Source organism: Salmo salar, chromosome ssa28, assembly GCF_905237065.1.
Source record: "Salmo salar chromosome ssa28, Ssal_v3.1, whole genome shotgun sequence".
NCBI classification, from domain to species: Eukaryota; Metazoa; Chordata; class Actinopteri; order Salmoniformes; family Salmonidae; genus Salmo; species Salmo salar.
Window position 1 is genome coordinate 16819471 of NC_059469.1, and position 18715 is coordinate 16838185.

General features: G+C 43.7%; 1 protein-coding gene across 5 annotated transcripts; it reads right to left on the minus strand.

Annotated features, from left to right (window-relative positions):
- Positions 1-2719: 2719 nt before the first annotated feature.
- On the minus strand, positions 2720-17328 carry LOC106589616 (casein kinase I). 5 transcript variants are annotated; one of them, XM_014179815.2, is made up of 10 exons: positions 16836-17328; positions 8698-8808; positions 8114-8262; positions 7664-7892; positions 7395-7565; positions 7007-7155; positions 6677-6845; positions 6411-6550; positions 5746-5821; positions 2720-4688 (listed from the first exon to the last, which is right to left on the minus strand). In XM_014179815.2, exons 1-9 carry the CDS (start codon positions 16909-16911, stop codon positions 5789-5791), a joined length of 1227 nt encoding a protein of 408 aa, XP_014035290.1. In that variant the 5' UTR covers positions 16912-17328; the 3' UTR covers positions 2720-4688; positions 5746-5788. The 5 variants fall into 5 exon arrangements, with proteins under 5 accessions (XP_014035290.1, XP_014035285.1, XP_014035287.1 ...); XM_014179810.2 differs by having other exon boundaries at positions 5746-5816; positions 6677-6863; XM_014179812.2 differs by having other exon boundaries at positions 6677-6863.
- Between the last annotated feature and the right edge of the window lie 1387 nt (positions 17329-18715).

An 18715-nucleotide genomic window follows, 5' to 3' on the forward strand; every position in this document is an offset into this window, starting at 1 on the left:
CAGCAAACTTAACGTGTAAATATTTGTATGAACATAAGATTCAACAACTGAGACGTAAAATGAACAAGTTCTACAGACATGTGACTATTAGAAATTGAATAATGTGTCCCTGAATAAAGGGGGGGGGTCAAAATCAAAAGTAAGAGTCAGTATCTGGTGTGGCCACCAGCTGCATTAAGTACTGCAGTGCATCTCCTCATGGACTGCACCAGATTTGCCAGTTCTTGCTGTGAAATGTTACCCCACTCTTCCACCAAGGCACCGGCAAGTTCCCAGACATTTCTGGGGGGATTGCTCCTAGCCCTCACCCTCCGACCTAACATGTCCCAGACGTGCTCAATGGGATTGAGATCCGGGCTCTTCGCTTTCCATGGCAGAACACTGACATTCCTGTCTTGCAGGAAATCATGCACAGAACGAGCAGTATGGCTGGTGGTATTGTCATGCTGGAGGGTCATGTCAGGATGAGCCTGCTGGAAGGGTACCACATGAGGGAGGAGGATGTCTTCCCTGTAACGCACAGCGTTGAGATTGCCTGCAATAACAACAAGCTCAGTCCGATGATGCTGTGACACACCGCCCCAGACCATGACGGACCCTCCACCTCCAAATCGATCCTGCTCCAGAGTACAGGCCTCGGTGTAACGCTCATTCCTTCGACGATAAACGCAAATCCGACTATCACCCCTGGTAAGACAAAACCGTGACTCGTCAGAGAAGAGCACTTTTTGCCAGTCCTGTCTGGTCCAGCGACGGTGGGTTTGTGCCCATAGGCGACGTTGCCGGTGATGTCTGGTGAGGACCTGCCTTACAACAGGCCTACAAGCCCTCAGTCCAGCCTCTCTCAGCCTATTTCGGACAGTCTGAGCACTGATGGAGGGATTGTGCGTTCCTGGTGTAACTCGGGCAGTTGTTGTTGCCATCCTGTACCTGTCCTGCAGGTGTGATGTTCGGATGTACCGATCCTGTGCAGGTTTTGTTACACGTGTTCTGCCACTGCGAGGACGATCAGCTGTCTGTCCTGTCTCCCTGTAGCGCTGTCTTAGGCGTCTCACAGTACGGACATTGCAATTTATTGCCCTGGCCACAACTGCAGTGCTCATGCCTCCTTGCAGCATGCCTAAGGCATGTTCACGCACATGAGCAGGGACCCTGGGCATCTTTCTTTTGGTGTTTTTCAGAGTCAGTAGAAAGGCCTCTTTAGTGTCCCAAGTTTTCATAACTGTGACCTTAATTGCCTACCGTCTGTAAGCTGTTAGTGTCTTAACAACCTTTCCACAGGTGCATGTTCATTAATTGTTTCTGGTTCATTGAACAAGCATGGGAAACAGTGTTTACAGATCTTCATTGTAAAGGGTTTAAAGTTATTTGGATTTTTATGAATTATCTTTTCAGCACCCTGTCTTTAAAAGGGGACGTTTCTTTTTTTGTTGTTGCTGAGTTTAGTATTTTGATATTTTTGTCCACTGTTGAATTCTCTATTACAATGAAGTCACTTGATGACAAGTTTACCACTTATCCCAGCCAAACACACATTGCTCTGCTCTACAAAGGTTGCACTTGTTAAACTGTGTGTAGTCAGTATTATCCTATCCTCTGTTTGTATCTTGTTCTGCCTGTCTGTGTGAGATCTTTGTATTTATGAATTCTAGAGATAGACACACAACCTCAAATACACAATCATGTCCATGAGCACCCTCTGCTGGGTATTTGTTGAATGTAAAACTTACGGATTTATTCAATACCTATTTTTCTGAGATACTGTATAGTTAGCTTCCTGACGTGTTGCTATACCAACCTAATAAATATATTATTTGGAGAAAGTGCTTGAATGGTGGTTGACTCTTCAAATGCTCTATTGGCAATGTAATAAAACACATGTTAGTTAGGCCTACTCTCCAATTATCTTAGGCAAGATTTGTGTTTACAGAACCCTAGCTGGGGGTAGTGTATTGGTGGTAGCGCTGTGCCAAATAAACAACACAATTGGTAGTGTATCATGTTTTTGCTGAGGTACAGCATCTGAGGGGTGTACTACAAAGCAAGACCAAGGAGTTAGCCTGAATATTCTGAAATAACTTTTGAATTACATTTTTTGAAAGATAAACTTGGTCTAATTGGCTCAACAACCAAACACGTGTTTAGCTTTCTTAACGAAGCAGGAAAATCAAGTGTTTATTTCTGGTTGTTTATCAAAGTTAGCTGGCTAAGTCATTGATTCTGCATGGTAGTATACCCCTCGAGAGCGTTCAAGGCTGTCTAATAACGCCCTCTATGGGTCTTTGGGCGTAACACAACCCTTTGTCACTCATTTGGCCAACACAGGGATGGTTTGTATTTTAGTATGATAATGAAAATCTTTTTTTCTCATTCTTCCCCTCTAATCAAGGACTCATTTAGACCTAAGACAAAAGGTGTAAGGTAAAACAGAGCAGTACCCCTGATCCAGGAGATAATCTCAAATATAGGGTGATAGACATTTACTAAATTATTAAATCCTCTTTGTGTCTTGAGGCATCCACAAGAGAGCCCCACTGCTTCCGGTCTGCAGCCTTCTTGGTTAGGGTTCCCCAGGTTAGGTCTCTTCCCCTCAGGTGTCCAGCGTTGGGCAATTGCAGTGTGCGCATCTAGTGGTAGTCTACACACAGGTTAAGACATGAAATATATAAACTATATATACACCTTTTCTTTCCACGCTTGAAAATGAAAGCACACAGAGTACAAGTACTTCATTTATTTACAGTTTTTAAAGTACACAAATACAGTGGCAAATACAAATGAGAGATAAAGTAATATTCTTTCAGATCTGGTAGCTTAGTTAATTACACATAGAAGGGTGAGTCAGTGATTGACCAAACTGCCCATGGGTCAAACCATAGGATAAAATGACTAGTCAGGAATCAGGCCTGCATTAAAATGGTTCTATGGGGTGAACCATGGTAACGATTCAGCTGTGCAGCCCCTAAAAATACAAATTTTGCTAACTGAGGTTGAGTTGAATATCCCAAACTCTTGTTCCACACTCTTTGCTGAAGACCAGTAAAGAGATTTGGCGCGTTACTCTGCCCAGGTGTTGCTGACGCATGTCAGATCTTACAAAGCATGGATAGGTATTTAACGTATCAGCTAACCACATGTTATAGCGATCTCGTGCCTGACAGCAGTCGATGTGGCACGCAATCATTGGTTGATGCATGCAACGTCTGAACAGGGTAACGTGACCATTGAGTTGAACGTCAAAGACCATAGCCCACCCAAGAGAAGTGTCAATCGGTTCATTTATCAGGGGATAGACAAAGTAAACACAGATGTTTAGTTAAGTGCACGTGCCTCTGCTTGTAGCCACATCAGTGCAGAAACATTTTATTTCTCAAAACATGTACAAATAACACCAGTGTTCACATCATGGAGCCAGTAAGAAAATATAAAAATGTAAGTTCACAATCAATAAAACAAAATCATTGTTAAATGGCTGCCATTTTAAATTGACACTGTTAAGTCTCTCTGTGCGAGTGCTCTCAATTTTTGTGAATTTGAGGCACTCCAACTAAAACGATCCTGCACTTCTTTCATCCTTTTGGACAGACACAGCAAAAGCCTGGGCACGGACAATGATTATGACAGCCCAAAACTGGACCGAACCAGACCGAATATAGGACAGTGATGTCACACTTTTGAGCAGACCCAATGTAAGAAACCCAACCCAAATTCACCTCAAAAAGTAAACATCTATATTACATGTATTTCACAGCTTAGAAATATTACAAATAACAGGAAATGAGCATGTAGATCTGTACAGTAGTCCATGAGCGACTGTCTTGGTTGGGGAGAAGAGGGCCCCTAGATATACAACTTGAGCAACTTTGACCATAAAACCCCATCTAGAAATACAGATGACAATTTCAGATGTGATTTAGAGTTGAAACCCTACACATCAGCAGGTCAAAGGGAAGCCGAGTGTTAAAACATGCAAATAGTATGTATTACAAATGTCTTTAGAGTTACAGACCAGAGCTGTGAAAAACAATAGAAACCAGCTGGTGGTCAGAGAAAAAAGATCTGTAAATAAGTACAAATGAAAAGCAGTACACCCAAAATGACCCATTTAAAACAGAGCCGCAATCTTGGATCAGCTCTTTTCATATCAGATTTATTATGTAGTAATGTACAGTGGGAGTAGAAATGAGTGTCTTTATTGACAAAGTGCCATGGATGAGGAGTAGTAACCACGGAAATAACAGTGGCAGTTGTTGTCGTTCCGTTTGTCGTTTCAGTCTTAAAGAACTCTGTTAGATCGCCATCACAGCGAAGACCACAGTCTCTGCACAGGCATGGAAAATGTCTCTGGGAAAAAAGGTCGCAGATCTGGTACTTATTTCTAAGTTTCTTCATCGAAACAATTGTAAGTGTTCAGGAGAGAGTACAGAGAAAGCTAGAAAGAGAGCATAGAGGGAGAGAGAGACCGAGTGTGCAAGGAACAAGAACTAGTGTGAAAGAGAGGAACAACCAGACACTGCCAGGTCAGGAGAGAGGTGGTCTTCCGATGGTTTCTGTAGTAGTTAGCGAGCTGGCTGCCGATTGGTTGAGCCAGGCTTGGCGCAGTCCTCTGCTGTGCCAGTGGCATTGTGGGTCTTGTCTCATCGAGGCGCTGCAGAGTGGAGGCCACCAGGAATCATGCCAGACACCAACTGAGGGGAGAAGAGAGAGGTCAACTTTTATACTCACATACATTTACAGCAGGCAGGGATCTCTACTCTCGCTTCTCTGCATGCAATCTCCATCTTATTAAACATACTGAACTATACTTAAAATTATTACTCAATTTCATCTACACATCACCGCACCTAAATTTAAATAAAAATACCAGATGTGAAACATCAGAAGTTTCAAAACCATATCATGCATGAAGCCATGACAATAGATTAATATTGTCACATTGCTCAGCAGAAACAGCAGTATTTCCATGTAGTGCAGAAGATATGCTGAGGGTGATATAATGTGAGAGATGAAGGCAAGCAGCGATGGGCCACATGGCCTCAGTCTGGTGTGTCATTCACTCATCAGAACAAGAAAACAAAATGCAGTATATTCTTTCAGACATAGCAAATCTCAACTTTAGCCTGGTGATAATTTCCAGAGACCTATGAAAAACCATGCAGCATTGAGCAGTGGTAAAAGTCAAGGGAGACAAGGGTTTGAAGGACACACACACACCCACCCCTCTATAGGTAAGACTGGGGAGTTAGGAGCAGGATAGGAACCAATGCAGTCACATGCTGGAGAATGTCAGACAGGCATCACCACAGTCCAACCACTGCAACAAGTCACAAGCACTGTGCTGAGGATAGGTCACAGAGCTAGGTAGGGTAACAGCCAGAAATGGTGGAAACACTGGTTCCACAGGTGGGTTTGTTATCACAAGGTTGGAATGCACCGCTCCAGTTCTCAAGGGAGACCGTGTCAGATGCATCAGAATAACTGAGGCGTCTGGTCCAATAGGACCTGGCAAGTCAGGCTCATTGAATGATCAATACGCAATGAAAGGGAGTAGGCTGGCCGGCTAACTAACAGAAAGTAGTTCCTTTTGTCATTATCTGCTAACATTGAAGCTACTTGTCTCAACTCCCTTTCATAGCGTATATCAGAGAGGAACGAGAGCCTGCAGACAGACAGTACTTCCCATTAGGACTGGAGGCGTGCATCCCTGGTGCTTTAGGACCCAGCGCCAGCCTCAGCGGGACTCACCCAGTGTGGCCATCGGGCCATCACACAAGGATATGGCGAGCATCTAGTTGGCGTGATTGTCGAAGGGAATGCTATTCTGAGGTTAGGGGAGGGAGAGAGAAGGCCATAGGTCAAGTCAGACAACTGGATCTGGGTCTGTAGTATGGCATGCTTACTATCAGACACCAATGTGTGGGAGATAAAAACTACAACTCCCATGATCACCTGGTGGAAACGTAAAGAGATCGCCAAGGAGAATAGGGTGATGTTGCCTAAGGAGAGTGGGGATATTTCGTTATAGGGTTCTCTTCAGTACCCTCAATCCTGGGGTGAATTTCCTTCCCGGCATCTTTTCCTTTAGTCTTGTTTGGCAGACTAAAGCCAGGGCCCTTTACTTAGCTAGTTGAAGTGCCTCCCTCCAATAAACCTCTTCATGTTTATTCATGTCTTGAATCATGTTGATGCAAGCCAGGCCTTATTGATGCACTCCTAGACTTACAGCTACTCCTTATTGAGATCCAAAGTCAAGAGACATTCCTGTTTAGGTTTTGACTGTAGACAACTTTATTGGTTCTGTTCTGCATATTCCTCTAGAGGGGTGCGTCATGATGGGCGGTGGTCGTATGAGGTCAGGGGTGTTCTGGTGAGGGCCGAGGGGTGCGTCTGGGGATGGGACGAGCTTATACCTGTGAGGTGGACATGCGAGAGGTGTCCTGGTGTCCCGTCAGGTCGGACGAGGAGACGTTAACGGGAGCTCCGCGGTGAAGCCGCATGCTCACTTTTCTCTCCCGTTCCATACCAGACGCCGGTCGTGGAGACATGTTGGCTAGAGGAGAGAGAAAGAGACAGGAGAAACAAATACTTCCTGACCATGACAAGAGACAATCACATTATTATGTAAACCATACATCAAAGTCATCTAGGTGTGTGTGTGTGAGAGAGAGACACTAACCTGTGTGTGAGGTGGGTGTGAGGGGTGTAGGCGGCGCCGGATCCTGTGTTCCTCGGGGTCGTCCTGAGGCGGCCGGGAGTCCCCTGGTCCCAGGGTTCCTGCCGTGTCTCAGCCTATCCTCTCTGTCCCTCCGCTCCCGCTCCGCCTCCTCCGCTGCACGGTTGGCCCCCTTGGAATTAGGGGCAGTCAGAGGGGTAGAAATGGAGACTAGATCAGAAAATGCCACTGAGGTACCATTGGCTAATGGTTAAGAGGATTATTAAGATGTGCAATAAAAACAGTATATGTTTAATAGATTGTTAATTAACAATGAATAGAGGCAGTACTCACAAACTTGAGCATGTTCCAGTCAAAGACATAGTCGTAGGAGAAGCCCTGTCTGTGGAACAGGTTTCTGAACAGCTGTCTCAGGTACGAGTAGTCCGGCTTGTCATCGAACCGCAGAGAGCGACAGAAGTTCAGGTAGGTGGAGAACTCCGCTGCGAGGAGGGAGAAAAGTGTTAGAATCCTTTATCATCATACTGTAGGGAAACTCTTTGACATTTTATTTTACAGGGTCACAGCATGGCCTCTGAAGAGGTGCAGGAACATTACAGACAATCAAATGGACAAAGACAATCCTACACTGTCATAGATATCCATACCTAAGCACAGAGTAGGAGTGTGTTTGTCCAAATCAACTATGCTAAAACCAGGAATGACAAATCAGACTACTTACAGGGGTATCCCTTGCAGAGCACCTCGATAGGGGTGGACATCTTCTTCTCGCTGATGCGTTCGTACTTCTGCCTCTTGGTGGCGGCCTTGAGGCCCTGCCAGGGCAGAGAGCCCAGGTTGAAGTACATCAGGACGTAACCAAGAGACTCCAGGTCATCACGACGAGACTGCTCTGTAGAGAGAGGGAGGGAAGGAGAAAATCACACACTGGCCCTGTTTGAATAGTGTGTGTGTGTGAGATCAATGTCCAGGTGTGTGTGTGTGACCTACCTATCCCCAGGTGTGTGTTGATAGATGCATAGCGTGCCGTGCCGGTCAGGTTCTTGTTCTCGCGGTAGGGGATGTGCTGGTGTGTGCGGGCGTCGCGGTACTTCTTGGCCAGGCCAAAGTCAATGATGTACACCAGGTTGCCCTTCTTGCCCAGGCCCATCAGGAAGTTGTCAGGCTTCACATCTCTGTGGATGAAGTTCTTAGAGTGGATGTACTCAATACGGCTGATCTGGGAAAAAAAAGAGTTTTTTTTCCACATACATAAGAGCAGGAGTGGACACTACTCCTCCTGGAGAGCTTTACTTTGCGCTTCTAATTTGCTAACAAATAATAGCTAGCGAACATGCAAGCAAATTTCATAGCATATAGTGGTCATAACTTCAGAAGATACAAGTGGAGCTGAGTATTTAATGCTGTTGGTGAACACCAGCTCCGTCAGCTGTGTCTCACCATCTGGTCAGCCAGCAGCAGGACAGTCTTGAGGCTGAACTTGCGGGAACAGAAGTTGAACAGGTCCTCCAGACTGGGGCCTAGCAGCTCCATCACCATCACGTTGTAGTCTCCCTCTGCTCCACACCACTTTATTGTAGGTATGCCCACTGTAAGGGAAGAAACACACATGGGAGGTTAGAAGTGGGAAAGCAACTGATGACTTCAACTTAATCATGGTCAGTTAATCTGTTTTTAAACCCATCTCTAGTTCACTTAAATCCCATTCTCTATTGGGTTTAATGTGATTTCCTGTGTGGTGTTTCACTGGCTCTGTGATCGGATGACAGGTTCCACTGAGTCTACTCTCTCAGGCTGCTGGCTGGCATGACTGGACTGACTGACTCATGTGGATGATTGCCTGCCTGCTTGTCCAGCGATGTGAAAACCACATTAACATGGGGGAAGGTGGGGTGGGGGGAGCACGAGAGCAATGGAGGGGGTAGATAGGAGAGAAAGAGGAGAGGAGTGGGGAGAGAGAGACCAGGACTGATAGCCTACAGCAAGGCCTGGCCCATGTATAATGGTTTAGACCCAGGTCTCACCTCCTCCCTGCATCATCTTGTAGATCTTGCTCTCGATGTGGAGCTGTGGGTGCTTGGTCTTCACACATTCCAGCTTGATGGCCACCTCCTCTCCCACTGAGATGTCTGTGCCTGGGGGACAAAGAGAAGGACTATCAATACAAATGTATGGAGATGAATAGAGAGCAGTCAATTACTGATTTTGGTTCACAGAGCATGATTTATGCTTAGAAATGTTTACGGCCAGGATGTTTTATTCCTGACCACGAAGGGAGGGGAAACTCTGGGCCTTTGTGATGTGCATGTCCCTGCTGACTGAGCATTGCAGCACAGACGGGGGATACACAGTGCATTCGGAAAGTATTCAGACTAGGGTTGCAAAGGGTCGGAAACTTTCCAGTAAATTTCCGACATTTTCCCAGACATTTTCCATGGGAAGTTAAGCCCGGGAATTTTGCTTAAATTCATTGAAAAAGTTAGCTTATAACAGTGAACCTTTTCGTTGGATACACACAAGGCAATTATTGTGGCATATTTTGGTTAAACTATCCCCAATTCAATGGAATTGCAACCCTCTGCATGCACAGTACATTCTTCCATCACATGTACAGCAGATTGTCAAGATCTTGCACACTAATGAGATGCTATTGAGCCCACACTACTACACTGTCTGAGCCAAGGACTACATGTTTTCTGGTAAGTTTTGATTACAATACTGTGTGGGGTGAACATATTTTATACGACACATGATTTTTTGTTAACTAGTAAATAATAGCCTACAGCAAAGTGTGTTTAGATCATTTCTAACTTGTTAACAAATTCTGCTAGTTAGTTTTTGCTACCATGTGGGTTTTAGCTTGCTTGAGCCTGCTAACTGAGTGTTAATTCACCTGTTTCCATACATATTTCATTTAAAAATAAATAAAATCTTACAAAGGAGTTGTTTAATCTAACTGCTTAACTATTTATCTGTACATGGAATTGGATGTGTTTTTTTTGTGTGCTTTTTTCCCAATCTTTACAGGAAAATGCCACGGGCACCACCTGATGTGTGGAGACATTTCACTGCAGCTAATGTAGAAGGAAACGCTGTGTACATTTGCAAATACTGTGCCAAATCATATGTGAAGAATGCAACAAAGATGCAGAATCATCTGGCCAAGTGCATAAAGTTCCCTCAGCACTCACAACCTCTGACAAGTCCCTCTACTTCTATTCGAGGTGATTCTGAGGCTCATGGTCCTCCTGGAATCAGAAGTTTTTTTACTCAATGGAGGAACAGAGCCAGAGAAATGCTGATGAATGTCTTGCTCGAGCTGTGTAGGCAACTGGTTCACCTCTGATGCTCACAGGCAATGTGTATTGGAATAGATTTTTGAATATTCTCCGCCCAGCATACACCCATCCAACCAGACATGCTTAATCTACTAATTTGCTGGATGCAGAGTTCAAGCAAATCATAGAGAAAGCAGACTGTACTGCCATCATCTCTGGTGGGTGGTCGAATGTTCGTGGGCAAGGAATAATTAACAACATCATCTTCACCCCTCAACCAATATTCTACAAGAGCACAGACAAGGGACAACAGACACACCAGTCTCTACATTGCAGATGAGCTGAAGGCAGTCATCAATGACCTTGGACCACAGAAGGTATTTGCACTGGTGACAGACAATGCTGCGAACATGAAGGCTGCTTGGTCTAAAGTGGAGGAGTCCTACCCTCACATCACACCCATTGGCTGTGCTACTCGTGCATTGAATCTGCTCCTCAAGGACATCATGGCACTGAAAACTATGGATACACTCTACAAGAGAGCCAAGGAAATGGTTAGGTACGTGAAGGGTCATCAAGTTATAGCAGCAATCTACCTCACCAAGCAAAGTGAAGAGCACCACATTGAAGCTTCCCAGCAACACCCATTGGGGTAGTGTTGTCATCGTATTTGACAGTCTCCTGGAGGGGAAGGAGTCTCCAAGAAATGGCCATATCACAGTATGCCGGTATGGACAGCCCCATCAAGAGGATCCTCCTGGATGATCTATTTTGGGAGAGAGTGGTAAGCAGCCTGAAACCTATAGAAGTAGCCATTGCACAGATTGAGGGAGACAATGCCATCCTGTCTGATGTTCAGACTCAGCTTGCAGATGTAAGAGAAGAAATCCGTACTGTCCTGCCCACTTCACTGTTGCTCCAAGCAGAGGAAACTGCAGTTCTGAAATATTTCAAAAAGCATAAAGAGTTCTGCCTGAAGCCCATACATGCCGCATCGTACATGTTGGACCCCAAGAATGCTGGCAAGAGCATCCTGTCTTGTGCAGAGATCAACAAGGCCTATGGTGTCATCACTACCGTGTCTCGCCACCTTGGCCTGGATGAGGGCAAGGTTATTGCCAGTCTGGCGATGTACACTTCCAAGCAAGGGCTTTGGGATGGAGATGCAATATGGCATTCGTGCCAACATATCTCATCAGCCACCCGGTGGAAGGGTCTTTGTGGATCTGAGGCTCTTTCCCTTTGCCTCTATCATCCTCCAAATCCCACCAACATCAGCCGCCTCAGAGCACAACTGGTCCTTGTTTGTGAACACACACACCAAAGCAAGCAACAGGCTGACCAATGCAAGGGTTAAGAAATTGGTGGAAATCCAAGCAAATTTGAGGCTTTTTGAGCCTGACAATGAGCGATCCTCAACAAGGTTGGAAAGTGACAGTGAAGATGAGGCCTCAGAGTCTAATGTTCAAGAGGTGGACATTGAGGAGGTCCAGGGGGAAGACATGGAAGCCTGAGAGGAAGACAACCAAAGCTTTAGTTTCTAGACTATCATCTTATGTATGTTGAAAACGTTTTTTGGGAGATGTGATGGATCATTGGAGATCATTCAATATTCCCTTTCTTTTGTTCAGTGAAATCATCCTATGTGAAGAGTCAACTCATTTAATTAAAGTTCAATTCGTAACATTTTTTTTATTTCTATTGGAAGGATTTCATCCTTTGCAATTATGTCTACTTATGATAAGGTAAAAGGTTTATGTTTCTGTGATATGGGAAATATATCCAATGCAAAAAACATCTACATTTAAAATGGTATTAATATTAATTCATATTAATTCCCACATATTCCTGTTAATTCCCATATATTCCCATGGAAAGTTTCCACCTCTGAATATTCCCCAAAATGTGCAACCCTAATTCAGACCCCTTGACTTTTTCCACATTGTTACGCTACAGCCTAAACATTTTTCCTCCTCAATCTACACACAAACCCCATAATGACAAAGCAAAAACTTGGTTTTAGAAATTTTGGCAAATTTATGAAAAATAAAAAACAGAAGTACCTTATTTACATAAGTATTCAGACCCTTTGCTATGAGACCCGAAATTGAGCTCAGGTGCATCCTGTTTCCATTGATCATCCTTGAGATGTTTTTACAACTTGATTGGAGCCCACCTGTGGTAAACTCAATTGATTGGACATGATTTGGAAAGGCACACACTGGTCTATATAAGGTCCCACAGTTGAAAGTGCATGTCAGAGCAAAAACCAAGCCATGACGTTGAAGGAATTGTCCGTAGAGCTCCGAGACAGGTGTCAGGCACAGATCTGGGGAAGGGTACCAAAACATTTCTGCAGCATTGAAGGTCCCCAAGAACACAGTGGCCTCCATCATTCTTAAATGGAAGAAGTTTGGATCCACCAAGACTCTTCCTAGAGCTGGCCGCCCGGCCAAACTGAGCAATTGGGGGAGAAGGGCCTTAGTTAGGGAGGTGACCAAGAACCCGATGGTCACTGACAGAGCTCCAGAGTTCCATCTCTGCAGCACTCCACCATTCAGGCCTTTATGGTAGAGTGGTCAGACGGAAGCCACTCCTCAGTATAGGGCACATGACAGCCCAATTGGAGTTTGCCAAAAGGCACCTAAAGGACTCTCAGACCATGAGATTCTCTGGTCTGAAGAAAGCAAGATTGAACTCTATGGCCTGAATGCAAAGCTTCACGTCTGGATGAAATCTGGCTCCATCCCTACAGTGAAGCATGGTGGTGGCAGCATCATGCTGTGGGGATGTTTTTCAGCGGCAGGGACTGGGAGACTAGTCAGGATCGAGGGAAAGATGAACGGAGCAAAGTACAGAGAGAGCCTTGATGAAAACCTGCCCCAGAGTGCTCAACCTAAAGGTTGCAAGATCAAATCCCCAAGCTGACAAGGTAAAAATCTGTCGTTCTACCCCTGAACAAGGCAGTTAACCCACTGTTCCTAGGCCATCATTAAAAATAAGAATTTGTTCTTAATTGACTTGCCTAGTTAAATAAAGGTAAAAAAATAATAATAATTTGATGAGGGGGAAAAAACTATTTAATCAATTTTTGAATAAGGCTGTAACATAGCAAAATGTGGAAAAACTCAAGGAGTCTGAATACTTTCCGAATGCACTGTATATACACAAATTCCCATTCATATCATACCAGCCTCAAAAGAAGAATCCAACTCAAGTAGGTAAACCAACTTTAATGTTTCCTTATGAGGAGTACTGCCAGCATGTTTGATCAGAGTGCGATTATAAAAGGGGAAGGAACTCTGCTGGAACAGAACAGGGAAGGGGAGTAGAGAGTGAATCAGGGCCCATCCCTCCCTGCACAGTGGTTGTCACTAGTTTCCACAGACAAAAAAATCAAAATGGGCAATATTGTACAAATTAATATAAACAGAAATTAGCTTTCTGGTCTTAATTTAAAGTTAGGCATGAGGTTAGCAGTGTGCTTAAGGTTAAAATCAGATTTTAAGAAGATAAATTGTAGAAATAGCCATTATTATGACTCGAGCAGCTATAGAGGGCCAGCAGAGCAGAGACTATAGAGGAACATTACAATATGTTTAATATGTGAAAAATGGTCCACGGTGTTACATAAGACTCAGCTTGAAGAGCTACAATGTAAAACACACCTAGCCTGTTACTTTAGTACTGGGCCTACTTCTCTTTGCAAAAGGTCCTTTTCATACAAAGTGGGAAAAAAAGGGCAATATGAGTTTTTTTTTTTAAATGCATTGAAGATGTGCACATTTGCTGCGCTGTATGTTAGTAGTGAGAAACAGGGGAGCTTTTCATATCTGACTTTTCATTTCAAAAGTAGGCTTACAGTCCATGTATGACTCAGACCATCTCCTGAAAAGCACTTTACTTAACACCTCCATGCACGCACTCACAATAACATGTTGAATGAATCATACATGTGGTTACATAAAGGGGAATGCATTAGTCCACACTGGAGAGCAGAGCAGAGAGGGAAATACAGCTGACTGGAGCTTCCCTTCCCCTCTGTGTGTGTAGGACGGGTCACCACACACCTGCGTGTGTGCCCCCCCCCAAAACTGACACCCGAGGAGTACCGCAGGAACACACAGGTGACCTAGGATGGGGGCAAATCCACCCCTCGCAGACATTATATTGTCTGTCCCATTACAAAGCCTATTAAAATGGATAAGAACTAGGCACTTGGGACTGACATCATTCATAACGGTTTAGCCTTCCAAAACATGGATTACTTCAAGTGCATTGAGAAAATGCAGTGTTTTATTTCTTTTTATAATCTACTGAATTGGCAGTCAAGTCTGTATGCTCTAGCAATTAAACACATTTGAACAAATTGTACTTCACAAGTGTACTTGAAACTATATGAACTCAACATAGGTCTATTGGTGTCAGAATGTTTTAATGTTTCAATATTTTCTAGGCTTGATGAAGAGGCAGGCAGCCTAGGAGAGATAAAGATGTTCTAGGCCTGGTTATACGATCCAGCTAGGGTGTCAAAAGGAAAACAACCACGCCATATCCTGAGTGGTTTAGAGCAGTGGTGGGTGGGCTGGGCTGGATTACCTTATTAAAACCACGTCTCTTATTGCAGGTTTACTCCTCTAAAAACATCTACTCAGCCCTACACGATTCATGTCTGTTGAGTTGGAACATTGAGCTTCGTTGAAGTTGGACATGCGGTTTCTCATCTGCATACTTGACTTGGCCTCTATTGGTTGACCCGTCATCATATGTTGCTTGTTTGTTGTTCTTGAAGCGCTTTGAGGTTCTATGAAAAGCACTATAGAAGTTGAATGACTTATACATGTGCAACACAATTCATATATCGACCATAACTGCAGCCATGAAAGAACATAGAAATCATCTACTTTTCCCAGTCAGTGTCTCTGAACCCGAATATGCACAAACAGTGCATTTAACAACTCAAAGACGGGAATAACATTTGCCACAAAATGTTTCCAGTCAGTATCCAAATGACCCAATCCTTTCAAAACAAAACATCCAACAAGCAACTGAGAAGCAAGTCAAGCAGCCTTTTGGCCTTACATGGGGTTTAGAACTATTTGTTTAGAAAAGGGGAAGAGGTGGCGGGATGGGGTTTGGAGCTGTGACTCGTGACAGGCTAGTACAGACAGACAGGACATAGATAGGGCAGTAGTAGGCGTTAAACATCTGACTTTCCCATATCATGTTACACACAGACGGTTTGTGAAACAACGACATGGCTGTTAGAAACTTTGCTGATGTCATCCACATCAACAATAAGCTCTTTCTGCCTGTATACACTAACTGCCATGTGCTACAGTAGTGCCAAGAAGCTGGACAATTGCGTCGAACCCTGTAGCTGGACGAGATGTGCTCCTGCTTCACCTCAACCAGAGGAATTCCTACAGTCACTTGAAAACGCATACAATGAGGATAGGACATACACCAAATTCAAAAACTCTGAGGCCCTGTAAAAGCCCATTTAGCATAGGAATACTCCTCCCTATTACGCATAGGAAAACATGACTCGACGAAGCATACCAGCATTATGACAACAGTTACAGTTATGGCATGACAAGATTCAAACTCACTCATACAAAAACAGGAAGTGTTCAGTGACCTATATGTCGAACTGCTTTGCTTTATCTTGGCCAGGTCGCAATTGTAAATGAGAACTTGCTCTCAACTTGCCTACCTGGTTAAATAAAGTAAAAATAAAATAAAAATATGACAAAAGTATGTGTAAGCTAAACCCTGGTGATGATAACATCAGAATGTAATTTCAGTTGACTGCTGACTGATGATTCTGGACCACTGGGAAAAAAACAGAGGACCCAGTCTCTAAACACACTAAAAACACACCACACAAGCAACAGTCAACACAACAGCTAAGGGGAGTTGACCCCTGCCAAGACTGAGTGACAAATAGTTGAAACTAGCCACAACAATGCATTACAGCAATGTTACCTTAAACTAGACAGAAATACTGTCATTGATAGTAGCTTGCCTAAATTCTAAGACAGCCACAGCAGCAAACAAATGGAAGCTACAGGACAGTACACTTGTACTGTGACTATAAAATGGGTAACTAGTTCAGAACTTCACTATGCTTCATCTTAAAAATGTGGGCAAGTGCCACTGCCTGGAGGGCAGAGCAGAGAACAGGGTATTTGGCTAGCTCTACTGCAGCTAGCGAACTGCCCTTCATCCCTTGAAATTTGACAGATGGGATGTATACTGGCAAACTCAGTTGGGGTGGGTGACTTGTTCTTCAGTATGTCTGTCAAGTGAACTCTGCCTTTAAAAAATGTTTGAAAACCAAACCTTTAGTAGACATGAATAACAATCAAGCAGTTTCCAGATTACATTGACTAGATAGATAGATAGTCATCTCTGAATTAATAATGACAATTAGGCCTAGCTGGTTACCTGCTTGGCTTTAGCTGTCCTGCTGTTTTGTGAAACTGTCATGGGCTTTGCTTGGATAGAGACATCTCAATTTGACAAGCTAACTTAGCTAGCTAACGTTAGCTGGTTAGTGGCTATTCTAACGTTATTTCCTCATGGTAACTGAATATAGCTAGTTAACGTTACTGGCTTGCCAAAGGGACAAGAGGTGCTGAGAATTGACAGCTTGTTTTATGTTATTCACAATCCAAGCAACATGGTTAAAGTACAACGTAATGTTAGCAAGTTAAGCTAGTTCATCAGGTTAGTGACGGTGTTTGGTAGCTAGTACAGTAGCTAACGTTAGCTAGATTACATGTTCAATTGACATTACCTAGCTAGCTAACTAACAAGCATACGGTAACGTTATTGTGTAGCTAATATTGTTGAGAATTTAGCTAACTAACGTTACTCACCTAAATAGATGTCTCCAAAGGATCCACTTCCAATTTTCCTTCCCAGTCTGTATCGGTTTCCCACTCTTAATTCCATGGTTCAATGTTATTCTTACGAAGCAATCTTCAGAATGTGTTGTTTTGAAAAATCCACCCTGGTGTTTCTGCTCTCTTTGGTTGGTTACCTAACCACCCCAAATATCACCCTACTTTGCTGGTATACAAACTCCTTTATTCAGACGCCCCCCTCCCCTGAATAATAGAAGATGATTCAATTCCTTCTGTAACAATCCAACTTTCACCATCCCTTTTATAACTATGTCTTTTTCAGAACACAACGATATCGGTATTGCCGAAAGCTTAGAACGTGTAGACTATGTTCATGCTTTTTAAAATATAATCTTTCCCGAAATGAAGCAGGATGGAGACGGATTTTGATGGAAGCCTCCTCAAAAAATTGCGTCTTTCCCACTGTAGGATTGTCCTCCGTTGTGGACTGGCTGTTACTCGCCTGTGACATCACTTGTCCTAGCAACCCTGCGTAGGTCACATAAAAAAGGGACGGTGCATTGGTCTTTGGAAATGATAAATTATTCTAGTGTTTAGACCTACATTGTATCAAGAAAGACAAGATACACTGAATAAAACAATCAACCCAACAATACTAAAGACATACCAACATGTTTATAAACAGGGCTTATACAGTCTTTTCATTATAAAAATAAATATGGGCAATGATGGTGAAACTGAAAAAAGTGAGAGAGTGAATATGTTGAAGTTGCCCCCAACTAAGGCCATTATGCGCCCCAAATGGCACCATATTCCATATTTTGTGTACTACTCTTGACCAGAGACCTATGGGCCATGGTCAAAAGTAGTCAACTGGGGAATAGGGTGCCATTTGGGATGTAGAGACTGATGTAAGGTGTTATGTGGTTCCTCCTAATTAGGTTAGGATTTTTGGGTCCCACTGGCGTGATGTTGTCACAGTGGCTAAGGCAGGGATGTACTGTGACCTGAATTTGAGGCCAAATCAACAGAGAGGATAACAACAGAAAGCAAACACAGGCAAGCAGGCACATGCGTACCAACGTATGTACGCATGAAAACACACACACACACACACACACACAGGCAAGCAAGCACATGCGTACCAACGTATGTACGCATGAAAACACACACACACACACACACACACACACACACACACACACACACACACACACACACACACACACACACACACACACACACACACACACACTAAACAAACAGCTAGAGATAGACAAGTTATATCAGGGATAAGTCCTGTTCTGCTCTCTCTCAGTAATCCTGTGACACAGCCACTCGTCTGGGGCTGAATAGACCAAAATACCCTAAATATAAAGGATTATTTAGTAAGGGAGCAGGAAAAAGGCCAAATGAATCCATAAACCTTGCATGGCCTAGTTGTTTGTTGGCTATTGTGCTGGGGGAGCTTGCAGGTTGTAATAGTTGGTAGGCACATCCATTACTTTGCCATTCAGAATTCGAACAGTATCAGTTCTTGTTCTACTCAGAATTAAATATTCAAACTGCAGTAAAAAACTGATGATGAAGGCTGTATGCGTAAAAGAAAACATATCCTTCCTGCCGTGGATGGAGCATGAGAGAGGTGGAAGTAGGTTGATAAGCTCACTCTCTCTCTTGCGGCAACATCTCTGACGACTGCAGTTATTTCTGCTAAGTAGGGAACTGGGTCAGCGTCAAACTTTTCCTTGGGACATATTATCTGAAGGGATGCATGTAGGATAGACACAAATCACTGGCCCATGCCCACAGCTCTGTGCAGGATCAGGAGAAGCAAACGACCACAGGCTCCTATTCATACTCTTGTCTACTGCTCATATATGGTGTTTTGT